General features: G+C 55.2%; 4 protein-coding genes across 6 annotated transcripts; all 4 read right to left on the bottom strand.

The window, feature by feature from the left end:
• Positions 1–445: 445 nt before the first annotated feature.
• TMEM102 (transmembrane protein 102) lies at positions 446–2,546 on the bottom strand. Its single transcript, XM_054255799.2, has 2 exons — positions 1,878–2,546; positions 446–1,775 (listed from the first exon to the last, which is right to left on the bottom strand). The coding sequence occupies exons 1-2, from the start codon at positions 2,089–2,091 to the stop codon at positions 463–465; spliced, it is 1,527 nt and encodes a 508-aa protein (XP_054111774.1). The 5' UTR covers positions 2,092–2,546; the 3' UTR covers positions 446–462.
• A 3,650-nt stretch (positions 2,547–6,196) lies between these two features.
• On the bottom strand, positions 6,197–10,479 carry SPEM3 (SPEM family member 3). The gene is given in 4 exon segments (XM_035299862.3): positions 6,197–6,272; positions 6,274–9,653; positions 9,773–9,830; positions 10,296–10,479. Coding segments are annotated over 4 exon segments (3,615 nt in total). The 5' UTR covers positions 10,437–10,479; the 3' UTR covers positions 6,197–6,236.
• A 976-nt stretch (positions 10,480–11,455) lies between these two features.
• SPEM2 (SPEM family member 2) lies at positions 11,456–13,401 on the bottom strand. Its single transcript, XM_002747970.6, has 3 exons — positions 13,195–13,401; positions 12,971–13,028; positions 11,456–12,834 (listed from the first exon to the last, which is right to left on the bottom strand). Exons 1-3 carry the CDS (start codon positions 13,330–13,332, stop codon positions 11,540–11,542), a joined length of 1,491 nt encoding a protein of 496 aa, XP_002748016.4. The 5' UTR covers positions 13,333–13,401; the 3' UTR covers positions 11,456–11,539.
• A 2,549-nt stretch (positions 13,402–15,950) lies between these two features.
• SPEM1 (spermatid maturation 1) lies at positions 15,951–17,505 on the bottom strand. 3 transcript variants are annotated; one of them, XM_035299860.2, is made up of 3 exons: positions 17,053–17,505; positions 16,896–16,956; positions 15,951–16,703 (listed from the first exon to the last, which is right to left on the bottom strand). In XM_035299860.2, exons 1-3 carry the CDS (start codon positions 17,359–17,361, stop codon positions 15,994–15,996), a joined length of 1,080 nt encoding a protein of 359 aa, XP_035155751.1. In that variant the 5' UTR covers positions 17,362–17,505; the 3' UTR covers positions 15,951–15,993. The 3 variants fall into 3 exon arrangements, with proteins under 3 accessions (XP_035155751.1, XP_054111772.1, XP_054111773.1); XM_054255797.2 differs by having other exon boundaries at positions 17,056–17,505; XM_054255798.2 differs by having other exon boundaries at positions 17,062–17,505.
• Between the last annotated feature and the right edge of the window lie 21 nt (positions 17,506–17,526).

Raw genomic sequence — 17,526 nt, 5'->3', positions numbered from 1 at the left:
AACCGCACGAGGAAAGTCGGGGAAGAACTGGAGAGATGGAGGAGGGGTAGTGGTGAGATCCAGCCTCGGGCGAAATCCTGCCTCCTTAGTATCTCTGCCTTTGTATGAGCCAAATTGATCTCCTGGTCCCCATAACTCCTTTCCCCATTTGGTCAGCAAATATGTTTCTCCCATTTCTATTGGTCCGTAAGAGAAATGACCAAAAGAACTGGGGAGAGAGAGTTTCTGGAAGCTGCCCCTGGACAGAGTGCTGGCCGCAGAAGTGGAGAGTAGCGAGGCTGGATCGTGGCGACCCGTGCCGGGGGCCGAGCTGGGGGCGTAGAGGAGGAACCGTTGAGGAGGCCTTCTAGAAGGGACACTTCAGGCCCAGGGCACTCAGTCAGCCCCCCAGGCAAGAAGGCAACAGTGCCCCCCAGGTCCCGCTCGCCCACGGAGTCACTTCCACTAGTAGGAGCAGCGTCTTTAATGGGCCCCGCCCCCCACGCCCGCCAAACCGCCCCCCTTGCGGGCCACCTTGGCCTCCTCCACCGCTGCGCGGAGGGCCCTGGCAGGGTCCCCGCGGAGCCGGGCCAACGCCCGGAGCAGCGCAGCGGAGCCGTCACCCGTACGGAGCTCTCGGCCGCTCAGAAAATAGTGAGGCAACGTTCCAGCCTCGAGCACTCGGCCAAGCTCGTCCAGCAGCCCGAGGCAGCAGGCGCCTGCGTTTTCCGGCCGCGCCAGGTAGAGCGCAGGCAGCCGCTCGCACGCCCAGTACAGCAGCGTCCGCAGGAGGTAGGGCGCCGCCGCCCGCGTCCCGGCCACCAGCGGGCGCAGTAGCGCCTGGGCCGCCGCGTGCGCCTGCAGCAGCGGCGCTGGTATGCGCGCTTTGAGCGCCAGCTCCTGGCGGGCGAAACAGAGCTGCCAGGCGGAGGCGCATGGCCGCTCGGTGCCGCCACCCGGCACCAGGTAGAAGGAAGCCGACTCGGAGGCCAGTGGGCCAGCCCAAGAGTGGCTCCGAGCACCCTCGGGCCAGCCGGCCACGGACACCACTGGGATCAGGTCGAAGAGCAGGAGGTGGCGAGGGGGCTCAGGGGTAGCCAGGAGGATGGTGGTGAAACCCGCGTGGCGAGCTGCATGCACCAGACGTGGAGCACCGGGGACCGGAATCAGAGACTCGGCGACTGCCGCCAGCGTAGCAAAGAACCAGGCAGCCACCTGGGCGGGGCATAATGTGGGCCATGCATCCCGAGCGTCCGACGGCTTTGGGACTGGGCTTTCGACGGCTGCCTTGGTGACGTCACTACTCGGTGTTTTCAAAGGTGCTGTGGAGCCAAAGTCGATGACGTCATGCTGTGGAGACTCGGACGCTGAAACGTCACTAGGTGATTTTTCCAAAGACACTGGCGCCACGTGCTCAGTGACGTGGCTGTGCCGCTGGTCTACAGAGCTTTGCGAGTCCTTGGGACTTTCTTTGCTCTCGGTTGGGTGGATAAAATCACATCCTCCTGGGACTGGGGGTCCTAAGCAATCCTGCCACATCTCCCGGATTGGGGTTCCGCATACCAGTTCTGGGAGGCGGACCTGTGTGTAACCAGATTCCAGGTCCAGTTGCAGTTCAGTGCCGTCCAGCGAAAACAGGGGCACTAGGAGTGTGAAGCCGGCATCGTAGTGAGGTCCCCGGGCGTAGGGACCCAGGGGTGCATGCCCCAGATCCAGGGAGCCCTCGCGAATCCCACCACGAAGCAGCAAGAGCTCTGCCTGGGGAGGAAGGCGAGGGTCCCGACGGTGAACTAGACCTGAAAAAAGTGAAGGGAACATGAAGGCGTCGACCAAAGCCAGGGCTGGGTGGTTGTGAGGTTGGGAGCTGTGAGCTCCCAAAGGCAAGTAGGGTGACTTACCAAGAAAAGAGAAGACAAAGTCCTTGGCCCGGAGGAGGTCGGCTCCCGGCTTGGGCCCGTCACTCCAGCTCTCCTGCACACCCAGCTCCTGGATCAGCTGGGTCAATTCCTGCAGCTGCGCCCCGGAGCAGAAGTCGATGTCTGTGAGCGGCCGAGCTGGGGCCGGGGGCGGCGGGCCCCACCAGGGGGCACTTCCCCAGACCACGGAAGCCATTTGGTTCTATCGCTTTAGGCCAGGGCAAACACGGAAGGCAGGTAGCCGAGACGGGCCTTTCCTTTGGTGCAAAAAGTCGCCTCCGTTCTTTCCTCCTTTTGAGGCCGAGCGAGGGCCCCAGACACAGTCTACAAATGGGTCTGTGGATGATGGGTTCTAAATTTAATTCTCAAAATGAACAAATAAATACCTGCTCTATCCTGGCCCTTTCCTCATATGCAGGTCCCCGCCCCCATGAACTGGTTCACCGGACTCAGCAGGTAAAAAGTAACTGTTGGCGCCTCCTACGGAATGCAGTAGCCAGCCTCCGCCACTGCCTCTTGTCTACCTCCCTTTACCTCTTTTTTTGAAGAGGCTTATTTGTCTGCAGCTTCTCCCTTATGGGAAAAAGCAGTAAGGGTGGGGAGGAGAAATAGATTCAACAGGTTACTTCTTCCTCATGCCCACGTGGCCACGCCCCTACATTTTTCGGCCACGCCCCTTTCTGGAGGCTGTCGGGGTGGTTTCGGCCAGGTCGGGTCGCCAGCCGGGTTCAGCCACTCCTTTCGTTCTGCTGCGGTCTCGCGTTATCCTGGGAGTTGTAGTTTCCCGCGCTACTTGGGCGGAGGAGCCACGCCCCCACATCGTTTCCCGTTCCGCCGAAGTAGTGCCTGATGGAAGTTGTAGTTCCCCTGGAGATTGACTATTCGTATCTCTTTTCATGCCCATGTCAACTCCACTCAAACATTCCTTGAGGTTTGAGACGGGTAATAGGATGGATCTGAGCCACAAACATTAATGAGGGACGGGCCGGGCGCGATGGCTCACGCCTGTAATCCCAGCACTTTGGGAGATCGAGGCCGGTCGATCACCTGAGGTCAGGAGTTCAAGACCAGCCTGGCCAACGCGGCGAAGCCCTGTATCTACAAAAATACAAATATTAGACGGGCGAAATGGCGGCGCTTATAATCCCAGCTCCTCAGGAGGCTGAGGCAGGAGGATCACTTGAACCCAGGAGGCGGAGGTTGTGGTGACCTGAGATCATGCCATTGCAATTCAGCCTGGGCGAAAAGAATGAAACTCGGTCTAAAAAAAAAAAAAGAAAAAATGTGCTGGGCGCAGTGGCTCACTCCTGTAATCCCAGCACTTTGTGAGGCCGAGGTGGGCGGATCACTAGGTCAGGAGTTGGAGATCAGCCTGGCCAATATAGTGAAACCCTGTCTCTACCAATAATAAAAAAATTAGCTTCACGTGGTGGTGTGCACCTGTAGTCCCAGCTACTTGGGAGGTTGAGACAGAAGAATCGCTTGAACCCAGGAAGCAAAGGTTGCAGTAAGCTGAGATCATGTCACTGCATTCCAGCCTGGGTGACAGAGCGAGACTCCGTTTCAAAAAAAGAAGTAAAGAGGGACACACCCTAGGACCTGGAGAGAGATAGGGGCCCCTGCATCTCTGTGTGATACGGGAACCCTGCTCACTTATACCTATGAGAATTCTTCCATGCAATTATAACTTCCTCATTTTGGGGATGAGCAGAGTACTGCCTAGAAAAGTTGTATATGACGTGTCCAAGGTCAGAGCTGAGCCAGGGAGGTGCTGAAAAAGGGTTCCCTGGCCGGGTAGGGGGGCAGCATCTTGGAATCCCAAAGGTGGTAGTGTTAGGCAGGAGCACACAAATGGTGACTCAGAAATGGACGTTGGACTCATAGAAGAGACATACATGTTAGTGATGCCCACCTCAGGTCACTGCTACCTGAGTCATGGCAGGGAAAACACTTTGGGATCTCAGAGTGTACACAGAAGAGTTATCAGGGCTGAAAATCAAGTCCAGAAGAAACTCCCATCCAGGCTGGGACAAGGCAATGGAAAATTATCAAGAGCAGGAAATTGCTTTAAGTAACTCATGCTATCAGGGAGCAGAACACACCTGTAAACCACCATGGGACCAGGAGCCAGGACAACTGGATAGAAAGACAGGAAACCAAGGGCAGGCCCACAGATCAGACTAATGCATCACTGGGCCAGAATTTTTTTTTTTTTTTGAGACTGAATTTTGCTCTTGTTGCCTAGGCTGGAGTGCAATGGCGAGATCTCAGCTCACTGCAATCTCCATCTCCGGATTCAAGCGATTCTCTTGCCTCAGCTTCCCAAGTAGCTTGGATTACAGCTGCCCACTACCACACCCAGCTAATTTTTGTATTTTTAGTAGAGACTGGGTTTCACCATGTTGGTCAGGCTGGTCTTGAACTCCGACCTCAGATGATCTGCCTGCCTTGGCCTCCCAAAGTGCTGGGATTACAGGCATGCGCCACCACACCTAGCCTGGGCCAGGACTTCTTACCTTCCTTCTGCCCTTGGTCTGTCTCCAGGATGGCATAGGCCTAAGTCCATGGATAAGAGACTTAAGGAGGGACACCTAGGAAAATTAGAGGCCTGTAAAAGGAAGAGACTCCCCAACTCTAGAGATCAATTTGGGAAGTCCAGACATCAGAGGTTCCTAGTCACTGACAGAGAGCTTTTCTCCCTCAGCAACCAGAGCTGCGATCCCTGGGAGAACTGAGAGCACCAAAACAGCCCAGAACTGGGGAGGTAGGTTCCCATACACACACATCTGGCTGTGACCCAAGAGGCCAGATCAAAGGAACTGGAGACTGGGCTCTTTCTCACAGTCTGGAGTAACCAGGCATTGGGCATCCCTGCATCTCATCTCCTTCCCAGAGGGTGGCTTCCGAGGCACTCTAAAAAGAACTAAGTTCTCTGTACTCTGTGGGAGCTTTGAAGATGTTAAGAATGGGTGACAAGGGCTGGGAGAGGTGGCTCATGCCTATAATCCCAACACTTTGGGAGGCCAAGGCGGGTGGATCATCTAAGGTCAAGAGTTTGAGACCAGCCTGGCCAACATGGTGAAACCCCATCTCTACTAAAAAAAAAAAAAAAAAAAAAATGCAAAAAATTAGCCGGACATGGTGGTACACCTGTAATCCCAGCTCCTCAGGAGGCAGAGGCAGGAGGATCATTTGAACCCAGGAGGCAGAGGTTGCAGTGAGCCAGGACTGCACCACTGCACTCTATCCTGGGCAAGAAGAGTAAAATCTTGTCTCATAAAAAAAAGAAAAAAGAATGGGTGACAAGGAGTAGTTCCTCTAAACTTTAAAGCATTGCTCTCCAATATAATTTTCTGTGACGATGGCGATGTCCTGAGTTGGTCCTGTCTGATAAGTAGCCACTAGCTACATGTGGCTGTTGAGCACTTGAAATGTAGATAATGTGGCCTGGCTCACACCTGCGATCCCAGCACTTTGGGAGGCCAAGGAGGGCAGATCACTTGAGGTCAGGAGTTTGAGACCAGCCTGGCCAACTTGGTGAAATCCCATCTCTACTAAAAATACAAAACTTAGCTGTGCGTGGTAGCGCACGCATGTAATCCCAGCTACTCGGGAGGTTGAAGCAGGAGAATCGTTTGAACCCAGGTGGTAAAGGTTGCAGTGAGCTGAGATTGGACCATTGCACTTCAGCCTGGGTGACACAGCAAGACTCTATCAAAAAAAAAAGAAAGAAAAAAAAAACAAAAGAAATATAGATGTGACTGAGGAACAGAATTTAAAATTTTGTTTAACTTTAATTTACCTTTTTATTTTTGAGATAGAGTCTGGCTCTGTCACTCAGGCTGGAGTGCAGTGCTGTGATCTTGGCTCACCACAACCTCTGCTGCCCAGGTTAAAGCAAGTCTTCTGCCTAAGTCTCCTGAGTAACTGGTATTACAGGGATGTGCCACCATGCCTGGCTAATTTTTGTATTTTTAGTAGAGACGGGGTTTTACCATGCTGGCCAGGCTGGTCTCAAACTTCTGACCTCATGATCGGCCCATCTCAGTCTCCCAAAGTGCTGGGATTACAGGTTTGAGCCACCATGCCCGGCCTAATTTACATTTTAATAACCACATTTGTTTAATGGCTACTGTATTGGACAGAGCAGCTCTAGGGCCTCAAGGATAATGGGCTTAGCTATGCAGCTACAGAGGAGAAATTGGGACCAGTCTTCATTGGCTCTGTGGGTGGCCAGCATCAGGGGTGGGCTGGGGTGGATGTCCTTAAACAAACACAGAACATTTCTCTCGCCTCTTTATTCCTGATTCATTTTTGCCCCCTCTTTGTCCAAGGTTCTCATCACATTCTGATATCCCCACTCCTTGGCGGTTTTTTCTGAGTTGCTAGGTGCCTCTTGATGAAGGCGCCTGGGAGTCAGAGCTTCACACTTGTCCTTGCCCACTGCCAATTGTCTCTTACGGGTATCAAAAACCACATGTCCCACCCGGATGCCTGGTCCAGGGTAGTGGGACTTCCAGTTGATTTGGGGAGGCATAGACATCTGATGATAGTTGTGGTAGCCTGAAGGAACTGTATCCACAGGGTGGTACACCCAGTGCTGGCTGCCTGCCTGCCGGGAGAATGACTGCAGCTCAATTAGTACAGGTACCTCTGAGAAGGTCTGCAGGTCATTGGAGACCACCTGAGCCTTGGAAGAGCAGGAGCTCTGATTGAGTTGGACAGGAGCCCAGACTACATGCTGCTGTGTGTCCTCCTTCTCAGCAGCCTTCTCAGGCACAAGTGACTTCATCAGGAACAGTGTGGACTTTGGGTTCTGAAGTGGGGACAAAAGCTGAGCAGAGCCGGAACCTAGGGCAGGGCTTGGGTTTTTGTGGAGGCCAGGATCTGGGATAAGGCGTGAGTTCTTACAGGGGCCAGATTCCTGGGTAAGGCCTGAAATCTTGGGGAGGCCAGAGTCTTGGGCAAGGGCTAGGTCTTTATACAGGCCAGGATCTTGATGAATTCCTGGGTACTTGTGGAGATTAGAGTCTTGGCTACGTTCTGAGCTCCTGTAAACTCCAACATCTTGCGGAGGGCTAAATCTTCTTTCAACTTTAGTGGTTCCGGTAAGGCTGAGACTGTTATGGAGGTTGGAATCTTCATCGAGGCCTTGAACTTTGTGACCACCACCGTGTTGGATAAGGCCTGGCCTCTTGTAGTTTCCTGAGTCTTGTGTAAGGCCTGAGCACTTTGGGAGGTCAGAGGTTTGGACAAGGCCTGGGATCTTGTGGAGACAAGATTTCTGGATAAGTCCTGAGCTCTTGTTGACTTCAGAGTCTTGGGCAAAGTATGGACTCCTCTGGGATCCAGAATCTTCTGTAAGGCCTGGGGTACTACCAACTCCTGGGTCTTGGACATGGCAGGTATTCTTGTGACCTCCAGGATCTTTAGAAGGGCCTGGGTTCTTTTGGTGGTCAGTTGCTTGGGAGAGGTCTTGACTTTTGTAGACTATAGTCTCTTGGTTTGGTTCAAGATTCCTGTAGACTCCAGAGCCTTGCATAAAGCCTGAACTCCTCTGAAGGTCAGAAGTTTGGGTAAATGGTGTTTTCTTGTGTAGGCCAGAGGGTTGTGTGAGACATGAGCTACTAAGGATACCAACTTCCCGAGTCAGACCTGTGTTCTTTTTGGGGTGGGAATCTTGAGTAATGCCTGAATTCTCATGAAGACCAACGTCTTGGGAAGGACTTGGATTCTGGCAGAGATAAGAATCTTGGGAAAGGCCTGGAAATCTGTGGAGGCCTGGATCTTGAGCAAGACCTGGGTTCTTGCGGAGGCCTGGATCTTGGGTAAGGCCTGGGTTTTTGTGGAGGACTAGGTTTTGGGTAAGGTCCAGATTCCTGGGAACTCTGGCGTCTTTTGAAGGGTATCGGGTCCTTTGAAGGCCAGAATCTTGGGTAAGGCCTAGACTCTCATGACAGTCAGGGCATTGGGGTTGGATCAGGGGTTGGGAAATGGTGGCGAACGGGGAAGGGATGGGGGCTTGGCAAGTGGGGTTAGACTGAGGAGTCTTGGAGGTTGGGAGAACCATAGGGGTTTGTATTAAGGTGGAGGGCTTCTGATGGTTGGTGGGTTGAGGAGGGACAAAGGATCTGGGAGGAACGAGCGGCAGGGAAAGAGTGCACGGTGAAGGAAGGGTGCACAGTGAGCTCTGGGCAGTGGTAGCAGAATGAAAGCAAGGCTTGGCACATGCAGTATCCTGGGAGTAGATAAGGAATTTGGGGTAGACTGGAGCCTGGGAGTCTGTGTTCTTCTCAGAACTGCAAGGATGAAAGCTGCAGGAAGGGAAAGTCTTGGTCTGGGAGTACTTATCTTTGGCATCATCTGAGATCTTCCATTCCATATTCCCCAACTCCAGGTAGCCCAGTATGGATCCTGTAGGAGGCTCAGCATTGTCCCCACTGCATTGCTTTGTTTGCTCAGATACACCAGAACTCACCAAGTCCTGACCCTCTTGGGGCCTGAAAAGGGTACCCAAGTCTTTTCTGGAGTACCCAGGGTCCTGGGGGCTGCACATATGGCAGACGTTCTGCTTTGCCCTGCGGACCTCATAGACCACATGGCCAGTGGAGAGGCCATGGCTGAAGGCAGGTGGAATAGAGGGTGTAGGAGCTATGATAGGGGCAGGTGTGGGGGCAGGGACAGGAGCAGGGATGGTAGTGGTAGTCAGGGCCATGACCAGTGCAGGGGCTGGGGCAGAGGCTGGGACAGGGGCTGGTGTAAGAGCTAGGACAGGAGTAGTGGCTGGGGCAAGAGTTCCAGGAGGAGGTGGGTTAGAGGCTGGGACAGGAACTGAGCTGTGACCTGGATGAGAGTGGTCAGGGCTATATGCTGGAGAATGGGCTGAGGTGTGCTCAGGGGCATAGGCCTGGGGGTGGGCTGGGACAGGCATAGGAGCCTGGGCTGGAGAGTGGGCTGGGGCATGGGCTGAGGTGTACTCAGGGATGTGGGCCTGAGAGTGTGTATGCTCAGGGATGTGGGGCTGAGAGTGAGTTTGGGCCTGGGCTGAGGTATGGGCTTGAGTGTGAGCTGGGGCCTGGGTTGGGGTAGGAGCTGGGGTGTAAGCTTGGTTGTGGGCCAGAGTCTGAGCTGGGACAGGGGCCAAGGTGTGGGCTTGGGCCTGGGCAGAGGTGTCCAGGGCCTGGGAGTGGCTGCCGTCAGGGGTGTGGGCCTTGGAGTGGGTCTGGAAGTAGGCAGGGGTGTGCACAGAGGTGTGGGCCATGAAATGGGTCTGGGGGTGGGTGGGGGTGTGTACAGGGGTGTGGGCTGAGGAACGGTTCTGGGCCTGAGCTGGGGCCTGGGCTGGGGCAGAGTCTGGGGTCTTAGTCTTGCTCTCTTGGGGCAAGTGGCGTGGACCCATGTCCAGTTTGCTCATCTTTGGGAACTGGGAAGATATCTCTGGCCTCGAGAGCAAGGACACTTGATCCTTAGAGGCTGTGACCTGAGGGGCCTCCCCAGCTCCCATCATCTCCTCCTTGCACAGTCCCCGAGGAGACTCCCTGAGAGTCCTGGCACATTCACATTTAGGTGACATCCAGGAGCATCTAGAAACCTTCTTATCCTTCGTGTCTGGTGTCCAGGAGTCAAGGTGGTTAATGTGCCTGAGCAGGAAGCCTGGGTGATGATGGGCACGAGGAGAGACTTTTGAGCACAGGTTCTTGGGATCCGCAGAGGAGCAAATACATATGGGATGGCTGCCTATGCCACTGGGTTGCTTGTCTGCAGGTAGAGGTGAGATGGGACAAGGCCCAGGTTCCTTAGGAACTGAGATCCGGGACAGGGATAGGAGAAAGGGGACAGGCCCATATCCCTGGGAACCCATACCAGGGCCCACTCACCTTTGGAAAAAAAATGATGAAAAAGAATCCGCAAGAAGCTCTTCAGATACTTCCAGAGCTGAGGGAAACAGGAGAGGAGGTGAGTCTGGAAGTAGGGTGAGCCCCTAAGTTCCACTGTTTTTTGTTTTGTTTGTTTTTTTTTGAGTTGGAGTTTCGCTCTTGTTGCCCTGGAGTGCAATGGCGTGATCTCGGCTCACCGCAACCTCTGCCTCCTGGGTTCAAGCGATTCTCCTGCCTCAGCCTCCCGAGTAGCTGGGATTACAGGCATGTGCTAACATGCCTGGCTAATTTTGTATTTTTAGTGGATATGGGGTTTCTCCATGTTGGCCAGGCTGGTCTCCAACTCCTGACCTCAGGTGATCCAGCTGCCTTGGCCTCCCAAAGTGCTGGGATTACAGGCGCGAGCCACTGTGCCCGGCCCTAAGTCCAGCTCCTATCTGGCCACACTCTGACAGCCCTCCCACCTCAGCCCCTTCAAGACCCCAGGGTTTCCCCAATCCTGCCACCCAGATCCTGCCCTGACCAGAGTCACCACATTGATCCACACGTTGAGCAAAATGAAGCTGCCCAGAAGAAGAAGAAGAATTGAGTCTCCTAAGTCCTGGCACTTCCTGGGGTTGGTGCCAGAGCACACCTGGGCTCCATGATAGTCTGGCTCACCCATGGCCTGAGGTCCCAGGACTGCCTGGGCCCCCTGGCCCTCATATAGTCACTAGGAGCAAGACTCCTGTTATGGGGGAGGGGGTGGACTGAGTCATAATAAGGCAGGTGGTCGGGGTCACAATGAGGAAGGTCTAGGAAGAGAAGGGCCCAGGGTGGAATTCTCTGGTAACCAGGTTTGAGTCACTTGGTGTGGACAGTCAAACGGGGTCTGGAGGCCAGTGCACCTCTCCTGTGTCTCCATTGTTCCCTACTGCTGGATGATTCATTCACTCACTCACTCATTCCATCACTCCTGCAGTTTCGTTTTTTTTTTTCATTTGAGATGGAGTCTGGCTCCGTCACCCAGGCTGGAGTGCAGTGGTGTGATTTCAACTCACTGCAGCCTCCACCTCCCAGATTTAAGCAATTCACTGCCTCAGCCTCCTGAATAGCTGGGACTACAGGCATGCACCACAACACTCGGCTAATTTTTGTATTTTTAGTAGAGACAGGGTTTCACCATGTTGGCCAGGCTGGTCTCGAACTCCTGTCCTCAGGTGATCCACCCGCCTTGGCCTCCCAAAGTGCTGGGATTACAGGTGAGAGCCACTGCACCCCAACACTTCTACAGTTTCATTTCAGAATCCTGAACCCTCCACCCCTTGAACACCCCAAAGACTGGGAAGACCTCCACCTCAGGGCCCTGGGGAAGGCCTGGCTGGAATCCAGAGCCTCAGCCTGGTCCTATACCCTGTGCTATGTGGATCCCAAAGAGCCCCACTCAAGACAGAGTTCAGAATCCAGACCTGATCCTTTCTGGGAACAGGGAGAATAGAGAGCCCGGTTGGTGGCCAGAGATCAGTCATTTGTCGTCATCTGCTGCAAGATCTACATAGCGCATGGTGCGGACCACGCAGGCCTGCTGGCAGGCACATAGCCACTAAGCCAAGGGGCACCTCACACCAAGAAGGGGACACTGGCTTCTCATTTCAGGAAGCCAAGGGCAGGGACCCAGGCTGGCCGAAGGAGTGGCACTCCCAAGTCACAGACCACCACAGTGTTTCCTGGACTGTTTCTCTTTATTCCTCTCCATGCCCTGCCCCACATCCCATATTCGCCTGCTGGTCAGTTGAGTTTCCTGGTCCTTTGCAGAGAGGGCCTCGAGGCAGAGGTGGAAGCTGGTGGCAGTGAGCTGGACCTGGCTCTGCTCTTCTGCACCTGCCGCTTCAGCTCCAGGCTGTCGTACACCCGGTAGTCAGCATTGCCCCCTGGATTCCGGCTGAGTGGGACGAACGTGGTCGGGGGTGGGGCAGGATCTGCAGCCTGGACTTTGGGCCTCGGCTTGGAGGAATGAGGTAGCCGCACTGAGCTTGGAGCTGGGTTCTGTTGGTGGGAGGCCTCGTCCAAGACCGTCAGGGAGGTGGAGGCAGTCAGAGGACACCGCGCGGGCAGAGCTTCAGCCCAGTCGGCTACCCGGCACCGCACTTCATGGGGGTCCTGGGAGCTGTAGCCTAAGTGTTCTGTGGATGGGTGGGGGCTGTGGTTGGACGGGCCATGAGCATGACAAAGCAGGGTCCGCCGGTGGGACTGTGGGGAGTGGTGCTCCCGGTAGCCCTGGGCCTGGGGCCGGGAGTTCCGGGACACCAAGGCAGCAGGGGGCTCAAAGCCCTCCATGCCACGATGCCGCTGATCCCGGGAGTCATACAGTATCCGGCCCACTGAGGGGTAAGGGCCGTGCCCCACGGGAACCCAACAGGGGTTAGGGGGCAGCCGGTGGGGAAGTGGCAGAGACGAGGCCCACTGCTCAGCCTCCACATTGCCCCACGGTAGGGCCTGGGAACCATGGGGCCCATAGGGTTGCAGCCTCAGCTCGGACTTGGCCTCTACATGCTTGGGCATGCAGCGCAGCTCAGGTGACAGGTAGAGAGAGGGCGGTGGCAGACTGGCCAGGATTCCACCCTGGTGGCCCCACAGCCCCACATTGGAGGGCAGGCCCGCTCTCTGATAAAACCCACCCCAGCCCCAACGTGGGTACTTGGGATATGGGAAAGACAGGTCGTCCTCCTCCTCCAAATAGGAATCTGGGTCCTCCCGATCAAAGAAGGGCACCCGGTGCGGTTGTGACATCTTTCGGCCTCGATGTGGGTTACGGAAGACCGAGCGCCTGCGGGGAATTTGTCTGTAGTTCTGTGGCTGCTGCTGGTGGTTGTAGCAGCAACGGTGACAACGGCGGCGTTGGCGGCGGCGACAACGAAGAAGACTGCTACTGTGAAGGCTGGAGAAGTGGCGGCAGGAGGAAGAGGAATGCCATGTGGGTGGGGCCATCTTCACCTCTACAGGGTCCAGGATGCAGTGGACGTGGATGTCCTGAGCCTTGTTTGGGGGACCACTGCGGGGGCTTTCGCTGGCCTGAACTTCATCTGGGGAAGGCAAGAGTACATGAGATCAGGGCAATTGTCAGAAGAGCTCCAGGTTGGGAACACTGGGGCCTGGGTTTCTAGGGCCGTTGTCAGGGGTGGGGATGGGAGTCCCTCCCTCTACAGCAGCCACACTTACTTTTCTGAGGAGTCCAATCAATCAACTTGTCTAAGGCATTCTGGAGTCCATGCCACATCTGGGGCAGGGTGGAAGACAGTGAAGGCCAGGATCTCTACCCCCAGGACCACCGCCCCTGTTCCTGCTCCCGTCTAGACTGCAGGTGCAGGTGGAGGTGCAGGCTGCAGCTGGCTCCCACCCTCAGCCCTCTTCATCCCCAGAGGTGGTCCACAATCATCACCGACCATAGTGGCCACGTTGATGCCAATGTTGACAAGAATGACAAGGCCCAGCAGCAGAAATAAGATGTCCTCGGCAGCCTGGGGGTTTTCTTGGTATTGATTGCAACATTCCAGGGTGTTATCCCATAGCTGGTTTTCCATGGACGGGGGGTCCTAGGGCCACCTGGGCCACACACCCCCACCCCCACCCCCAGCCCCAACCCACACTGCACTCATGCCAATCCCCAGAGAGAGCTACAAGCTGGTAAGGAAGCCAGGTCACAATGAGGCAAGCTAGCGAGTGTCACAATGTGGACGTGTCAGCTTTTATCCATTTGCTGGCCCCTTCTACCACCTTCTCTACCGTGGGCTCCTACTTGGAGCCAGTCCCCAGATAACCCAGATCTCAGTCTGTTCCTCAGTCTCCTTGAGGCTTGCTTAACCCCACACCTGGTTCCATAGCTGAAAAAAATAGGGTAGTTACAGGATGACACAGTCTTCACAGGGGTTGAAGCGTACATAAGGTATTTCCTGTTTCATTGTTCTTTTCAGACATTGTGGCAACTTACATAGCCTGTTGGTGGGCCCTGCCCCATGGCTACTTTGGGGCCAGTGGCTAGGGTGACTAGATGGGCAGGTGATAGTAACAGTCCCCTCAGGCGTCACTGTGCTGTACCAGTCCCTCCCTACTCTGCCCATTTCCCTGTCATAATTCCTCTAGCTCTCATCTCTGCCAAACTCTTCCTGGCCAGGGACGGTAGCCCTAGGTGTTGCTGGTCCCTGGGCCCAGCAGCCCCTTCGCCACACTGACGTCTTCCTCACCGAGGTTGCTGCCTCTGCCAGGAACCAACCCCAGCCATGGTTTCTCCATCCTAACCACCTGCACTCCCACCGACCCACCCTCACTAACCTGCCGGGTTTGGTGGCTCACGCCTATAATCCCAAGCAGGTGGATCACCTGAGGTCAGGAGTTTGAGACCACCCTGGCCAACATGGCGAAGCCTCTACTAAAAATACAAAAATTAGCTGGGCATGGTACCAGGTGCCTGTATTCCCAGCTACTTGGGAGGGGCAGAAGAATCACTTGAACCTGGGAGCCAGAGGTTGCAGTGAGCTGAGATCGTGCCACTGCTCTCCAGCATGGGCCACAGAGAGAGGTCTCCAAAAAACAAAAAAGAAAGAAAGAAAAACCACATGAAATTAGCAAAGCACAAAATAGATACCATTGTTAATATGACAAAAAGAGTGTTTGACTTCAAATAGGTGCATCCCTGGGGTATGTGAGAGTGGCACCCTGGAGACTGCAAGCCATTTGTTTACACAGTGAACCACTCAGTAGAAATAAAGGCCAGTGAGCATTTCCCATCCAGCCTCCAAACACATAGTAGATGCTCAGTATATATCCACTGAATGGAATCAGTTGAAAGTGATCAGTAACATTAGCTGAATGAGAGAAGAAGGGCCATTCGTAAACGGTTCGTCTGCTCACATTCCAGGAATGTGTCTAGAGTGGAAGGTGAAGTCCAGCTTCCTCAGCCTGGGCTCGTGCACGTGGCTGCTTGTTCTCAAGTGATATGTGTGTGCATGTACAGGGATCCCAATTGTCTAGGAAAAGGGCAGGGCCTGAGCTTCTGTGTTTCTGAGTTTCTGAGTCCACATGGCGAACTGAGGAAGGTGGTAGATTCTGGTGGGCCAGGCTGGTTCTGCAGCAATGGGATGGGGCGTCTGAGGCCATGAACTTGATCCTCAGTGTCTGTGTAACCATGAGCATGTCACTTAGCTTCTCTGAGCTTAGTCTCCTCCCAGTTGACATGCTGGGTTAATCAAAGGAGTAAGGTCACAGAGAGCCGTGATGTTACAGTGAGGTACCCCTTGAGTGGGTCCCCAATATTTTGTCCTCTGCTCCAATTCTGCTCAAGGGCATAATAGGCTCAGGGTGACTGGGGAACTGTGAGGGGCTGGACACCCTCTCAGCCATCCCTTCCCAAATAAACCAGGGCTTACATGGGAACCATGCCTCACCTGCGGCTACAGCCTAACCCTGGACTCTGGCAGGCACTAGCCTTCTGAGGAGCTAGGGCCATGGAGATGGAGGTCTCTCCTCTAGTGCAGGACAGCATGGGGACCTGGGGTAGAATTTAGGGGCTTCTCTGTGCACTAAAGAAAACAAGGTATTAACTGGGCATGGTGGCGCCTGTAGTTGCAGCTACTTAGGAGGCTGAGGTGGGAAGATTGCTTGAGCTCGGGAGGTTGAGGCTCCAGTGAGACATGATTGCACCACTGCACTCCAGCCTGGGCGACAGAGCAAGACCCTGTCTCAGGGGTGGGGGAGGAAACAGGCTGGGCGAGGTGGCTCACACCTGTAATCCCAGCATTTTCAGAGGTTTAGGCAGGCGGATCACTTGAGCCCAGGAGTTTGAGACCAGCCTGAACAAAGTGGTGTTCAACAGGCTCACGCCTGTTGTCCCAGCACTTTGGGAGGCCAAGGTGAGCAGATCACCTGAGGTCAGGAGTTTAAACCAGCCTGGCCAACATGGCAAAACCCTGTCTACTAAAATGAAAGAAAGAAAAAGAGAAAGAAAGAAGAAAAAGAAAAGAAAGAAAGAAAGGAAAGAAAAACAAGGTAGAGGCAGAGAGCCTTGGAATCAAGAAGGGCCTGGGAAAGGCTGAGGACAGGGACAGGCCTATGGGGTGAAAGGGTGATGAGGGTCCTCAGGGCTCAGGGCCCTGTGGCCAGGGACAGCATTCTCTTCACAGCCACACTCCAACACCACCACAGATCACCTCCTCTCTCCTTTTTATTTTTTTCCAGCCACCTCTCAGTCAGGGAACCCAGTTCTTGCTTGTTGCCTCGGCAATGCTGGATCCAGAGGGCATTGGGTAGCAGTGGGACAGGGCTTCTACCTCCTGGGTCAGTTCCCGAAGCCGCCGCCTCACATCCCGGGCATCATACACTATTCGGCCTGAGGAGCGGTGCCGGAAGAATTCAGGGACGACTGCTGGGCCCAGGGTGGGAGGGTGGACAGGCTGACACTGAGCTGCCTCTGCCTCCAGCACTGCCCCCTCCCCACTGTTCTTGTTGCTAGGAGCCTCGGGGCTGGGAGGTGGGGGGTTCACAGGATACACACAGGCCCTTAGACCCAGTTTGGACTTCATGTCTGTTTTGAGGGGCCTTTCCTCTATGGTAGGCAGGAAGTGGATGGTCTGGGGAGGGGGCTCTGGGCCATCCTGAGTCCAGGGAACCCAGGTCCCCTGAGTGGGTTGGAAGCCTTCCCAGTCCTTGGGGCCATCCCAGTGGTGGCAGCAGATGGCGGGGTACTGATGTTGGGGCTTCTCATCGTCAGTGTCAGGAGCCCAAGTTACTGGGCGGTGAGTGCAGCGTGCGGGAGAGCCTCGATGTCGATGGCAGCAAGTGGGGGGTGGGGTCACAGTCATTGTCACAGGGTCCGTGGTGCACCAAAGATGGACTGCAGGGGAACTCTGCTTCTTTGAGGGCTGGGTCTGCTTTTCCAGTGAGGATGACTTAGGAGTTTCTGTGGATGGGGAAAGGTGAGACTACTGGGGAGGCCAGCTCCTACAGGGACAGAGAGGCAGGGCCCGGGGAGGGCAGCTGCACAGCTCTGGCGTCTGAGAGGGAAGAGCAAGAAGGGAAGGGGCTAATTCAGGGCTGAGGCTAGAGCACCTGGTTTCTGCCCCTCCTATGCCCAGCCGCCAGCCCTGCTCACCTTTCTCACAAACGATATCGTGGAACGCTCGGTGTAAGACCCCACGGAGTCGGCTCCAGAGCTAGATGGGGGAGACATAGTGATCCTATGCAGGCTCTGGCCACCAGGCCCAGCTCCCACATCCCACCAGTTCCTTCCTGCCCGGCCCCATCCTGACCACGGTCACCATATTGATGCCAATGTTAATGCAGATGATGAGGCCCAGCAGCAACAGGACGGAGTTGCCCAGGTCCTGGCAGCTGTTGGTGTTGCAGTTGTGATATGAGGCCCACTCGGGCCTCGGCCGCTCTGCCATAGCCACTGGGTCCCTAGCGCCACTGGGGCCCTTAGGCCCCCAGCCCACTGTGCCCACAGTGTCCACTGGCTGCCTGCCTGTCCCTGAGGGTCCTGAGAGTGAGTGGGTCACAATGGTGCCAGGCCACTCCCTTACAGTGTGTGACGGGGCCACCCTGAGTCCTGGGCCCATGGCTGCCCCTTCTGCCTGAGCCCAGGCCTTGGCAGAGGCCACACCTCTCACCTCACAGGCCTCTGCTGAGCCAGCTGCCTGAACCAGCCCACTGGGCCTCTGGCCTGTTTGGCATCTGCCCCCATCAGCCCTTGTCCCTCCTCTATTATAGAACTACCCCAGGCT

The sequence above is a fragment of the Callithrix jacchus genome, chromosome 5, assembly GCF_049354715.1.
Source record: "Callithrix jacchus isolate 240 chromosome 5, calJac240_pri, whole genome shotgun sequence".
Classification (NCBI taxonomy): Eukaryota; Metazoa; Chordata; class Mammalia; order Primates; family Cebidae; genus Callithrix; species Callithrix jacchus.
The sequence above is the reverse complement of the archived record's forward strand: the minus strand, read 5'-3'. Positions and strand labels throughout refer to the sequence as shown.